Source organism: Coenobita brevimanus, chromosome 54 (genome assembly GCF_032717465.1).
Source record: "Coenobita brevimanus isolate Jiangsu-jjx chromosome 54, ASM3271746v2, whole genome shotgun sequence".
Lineage (NCBI taxonomy): Eukaryota > Metazoa > Arthropoda > Malacostraca > Decapoda > Coenobitidae > Coenobita > Coenobita brevimanus.
The window spans coordinates 29,297,165-29,302,164 of NC_137007.1; the positions used below are offsets into that span (position 1 = coordinate 29,297,165).

At 40.2% G+C, this 5,000-nt stretch overlaps 1 protein-coding gene across 1 annotated transcript in view; it reads left to right on the plus strand.

The window, feature by feature from the left end:
* LOC145401071 (hemicentin-2-like) overlaps nt 1-5,000 on the plus strand; it is a 31,927-nt gene that overhangs the window by 10,146 nt on the left and 16,781 nt on the right. Inside the window, exon 5 of the mRNA XM_080273443.1 lies at nt 448-524. Within this exon, the coding sequence (XP_080129569.1) occupies nt 448-524 (77 nt within the window). The remainder of the gene's footprint in view (nt 1-447; nt 525-5,000) is intronic.

Here is a 5,000-nt window from a genome sequence, read left to right on the forward strand (position 1 = left end):
TTGTGGTTTTCCCAGGAAAGACAGGAAAAGGATAATACAGGATCTTCCCATGCTTATGTGTTTACCCTTGTCTGCTTCTTTTTTTTGCCTGATTGCTTGCATTTTAATACAAGTTGGTGCCGGATATTGAGAAATCTGGTTGACAGGTGGGAAGTGAGTCAAGGAGGAGTTTATTAGATTCTGAGGTGGATCCGAATCCGGAAGCAGGAATAAATCTCAAAATCTTGTTGACAGAGGCGGAGGTATCTGCTCACAGATGTAGTGTAACAGGGCAGCTTGAGACCGTAGTATTATTTGGCTATGTGACCTCGTAGAACTATTCGTCTGGGAGGAAAGAGGAATTACTGCAGCAGATCATAATTTTTACTGGCTTTGGCGGAGGTATCCTCTTCCTGAGGACTATCTAATTCACTTTTCCTTACTCACCTCCTGACCACTCCCTTCCAGGTGTCGTGGGTGAAACGTCGTGGCAAGAATATACAATTACTTACTGTTGGCATGCACGTCTACGCCGATGATATCAGGTTAGTTCAGTTGGATATCTTTGCTACAACTTCACTACCTTATTCTCACGATTTTTTTTTTTAATTCTTACTACCTTCAGGGACTTGTTTTTACTTTAGATGTGGGAATATGGAGAGGACTAAGAATGAGAGACTGACTAGGATAGTATTATGTGAGTGAGGTGGAGTGGGGAAGGGGGAGGGAGAGACCTAGGATGTAGAGAAAGATAAGAGAGATGGGTATATGAGTTGGAGGGAGGGCAGCCAAATTTCAGAGGACTGAGTGACGTGGAGGGGATTTGTTTGTGAACGCCCCTTACAGAATTACGGCGTGTGGTTGTAGATAGATAGATAGATAGGTCGATGCTTCAAGTGAGCAGGGGCTGCCCCCAGCAGCTTATAGAGCTCGCGCTCTTCCTGCTCCAAATACTGCATTCAGTTTAGTAACACACAGATATATATATATATATATATATATATATATATATATATATATATATATATATATATATATATATATATATATATATATATATATATATATCATCTCATCAGCCGTTTGAGTGTCCACTGCAGGACCGGCCTATCCCGACCGAAGTGGGGACGATACAGCCAATGTATCTTTACCAAGTGGCTTAGGCTGTCTGGTAGAGATTGAATGTAGGGTGAGAAGTGCTTGTAGGCTAAGTGTAATTGTAGTGATGGAGTGGCTTTGGATGTGTGTGTAGTCTGTGAACCAAGTGTAATAGGCCCGCGCAAGCCTACTGGGTGGAAGCATACTTTATAGTATGCGACACTGGTTCAACCACAGCACCCCTTGTGTCCGCCAATGCAGTACGTGGCCAGAAGAGCGCTCTCAAAGATTATTCCCCTAGCGGAGCGCGAACCCTCGATCTTCAGTGTACGAAAACGCACACTTTTCCACTGTACCATAGGGTCATGGGAGCCTATATATATATATATAGATAGATAGATAGATAGATAGATAGATTTATATAGATAGATAGATAAACGTTTACGGGGACGCTATCAGTTAGATTATTGTGCTCCTGCTATCACCGAATGGTTTTATGCATTATTTCATTCATTACATTGTCAAACGATTATGTATTATATCATTGTTATTATTATTATTATTATTATTATTATTATTATTAATATTATTATTATTACTACTACTACTACTACTACTACTACTGCTACTACTACTACTGCTGCTGCTGCTGCTACTACTACTAGTACTTTTACTACTACTACTACTTCTACTATTACTACTACTACTACTACTACTACTGCTGCTGCTGCTGCTGCTGCAACAAACAAATCATTAAGTAGACGAAATATTAGGGGTTCCTCATAGGGGTCAATTTTTCAAGAGGTATCCGGGGCATTTAAGTGTACTGTCATCATACCGCTGCTTACTTAAGCGATCACTACATACTACATTCCACACACACACACACACACACACCATCAGCAGTTCCATTAGTATAATCGATATCGTCATTACCACCGCTATAACAATGCATTACAGCGCAGAACAATTGAAACTGCAAGCTAATGTTCAGTATCATTATCACTGTTTTCATTCTCTCTCTCTCTCTCTCTCTCTCTCTCTCTCTTACATGGTAAAAAAAATTGCCCTTTCGTTCACATGTGCTCAGCTGTAACAATAGATTAATGCTTGAAATTGATGTTTGTTAAGAGGAAGTGCCATAGAAAGGATGTATAACCGTACTATTGCCCTTTTCTGCCACTGAACTACATGAAATTAGCCGCAAAGGACGAAAATCTTGGCCAGGTTAAAATGAATGCACTACGGATAAGAAAGGGTGGGATGGGAGGAAGAGGAAAGAGCATAGGTTCTTTTTTTTTTTTTTCTATAATGTTTCGGATTACACAGAGCCCATCCTCAGAGAGACTGTCGAAAGGAACCTATCATGAATGCACTATACCACCGCCACCGTTACCATTTGCATAGTTTCCATTAATTTTGGAATAAGCAGGGTTCGACTCGCGAGCTGGTCAGGCTAGTGGATTCTTTTATTTTCCCCTTGTCCCTGTTCATCCAGCGGTATATTTGGGGACGTGCATATAAACTCAACTGTTGTGGATCATACTGTAAAGAAAAACTGGAACAGCAAAAATTTTCTTTCTCCCTTAATGAACTTCGTGCAGGCAATAGACGAATAATACAAGTCTTTTTTTTTTTTTTTTTCTCTCAATTTTTGTTTGACTCGGAAGGCTTTGCTCAGGTTCAGAGTGAGTCATAGGAGCCGCAGTGTTGATTCTGTCGGCTTTAGCTCTCTTACCTCGGGACAACTCTAGCATTATGTTCCAGCTGGTGCCAGACGGATTTATTCATCCGAGAGAAATCTGTAGAAGTAATAAATTCCCTCAATCCGGCGACTTTTTTTCTATTCTTGCTCTCTCCAGGCGATTTTATTCAGTTTAGGAGAGATTTTTCAAACTGGAGGTGTTAGATAGTTTCTTCATTATCCCTCCTCCACAAGGGGTCTCCACAAGACTGAATAAAGCCGCCAGGAGTTTAAAAGAAAAAAAAATGAATTGGAAAGATGCAGTCTTGCGTGGGATGAATTAAAGTATACTGAAGTCTGTGGCAACGTGTTTTGCTCCAGCACGTCATCAAAATATGTCAGATCCTTTTAGACGAAACTGTGCTATGTTTTTCTGCCATTACTAAAGCTTATGTTCCAATCTAGTTGTAGGTATAATACTTATAAACAGCTAACGTTCAAGGTACACCTATTCGTTTTTGGAAATGAATTTGAAAATTAACTCGGCTGGAGGTATTTGAGGCTGAGTTTCTACGTCTGCCAGACACTTCTAGAAAATATTATTTGTTCGAATTGATACTGGTGCTATTCGATTGTATTAAAAGCATATTTCGTACTTGCTTTTTCGTAATTCTATTCCCAGTCTCATAAATATATCCTTTACTTTTCACATACACAAAAAGACTGACGTTTGCATGCATCGAAAAACATTGAACACTGATATGCGTGTTTGACAACACAACTCGTCACTCGATGGCTCAATGGCGGGCGTTTGCAAACATAATCTGGAGAGGTAATTATTTCGTCACATTCTCGCTCAGTTACTGGGTTTAGATACTTCCAGATTATGTAAGTATGCTTCTGAGGTGAGTTAGAAGCGAGTTTGAGTAATGGAGAGGGTAATATAAACTGATTTCAACTCATTCATAATTTCGTACTCAAATGGTTGCAGTAACTTCCATTCACTTTTGAATCAATGAACGTAGTCACTACGATGTATTCCATTTAAATTCCTTCATTCTCGAGGTTTAACTTGATTCAGCCAGTGTTTATGTTCATTCAAACGAGGTTTCCATTCACGTGATTTTTACTACTGCTCTGTTTGTATACATGACGCTCAATGAGAAAAGCTATTGGTATGATAGCTCTTTTAACCCATTGTATCCACGCCAATAAGGGGCGCCTTCAAGAGGTGGCACTGATTTAACCGGGTGGTAGATCTGGCTGGTTATATAAACGTTTCTCATCTCCTTCCCTATCCCCCGAAAGAAGGATGATAGACTGAAGGAAAAGGGTAGTTTCAACTTGCAGCTCACTTGGCCACTTGCAACAACAACACTTCTACTACTACTACTACTACTACTACTGCTGCTGCTGCTGCAACAACAACAACAACAACAACAACAACAACAACAACTACAACTACTACTACTACTACTACTACTGTTACTTCTACTACTACTACCAGCACAGTTGCTACCATTACCAGCAAGTTTTACAAACCTGCCTGAGATATTTACCGTGGAGAGAGAGAGAGAGAGAGAGAGAGAGAGAACTTAATTCCTTGTGTGACGGATGAACACATTTCGTACTGCTCACATGACGCTAATACTGAGCTGCTTAATACACACACACACACACAAACACACACACACACACACACACACACACACACACACACACGTCTCTTTCTTTATCTATGGATCTTTCTGCTTCCAGAGCCACTCCTCACAGGATGCAGCGTCAGGGAGTGTAAATAGACAGATAGATAAACAGACAGACAGACAGACAGATAGATAAATAAATAGACAGATGAGGAGACAGACAGCAACAGATTAACGAAGACAGCAACACAGATAGCCTGACAGACAAAAGTACAATATTTAAATAGATAGAAAGACAGACAGAAAGGACGAGCAGGTAGATAGGAAAATAGATTACTGAAAGGACTTGTAGACAGATTCAGAAGATAAAAAGATAGACATATATTTAATGGATAGATAGATACATATATACAGACAGACAGACAGACAGACAGTGCCGAATTTAAAAATGCTGATTTGCAGGATGTGGCCGGGAAAGGAAAATGCATACATAACCAAAACGCACACACACACACACACACACACACACACACACACACACACACACACACACACACACACACACACACACACACACACACACACACACGCACGCA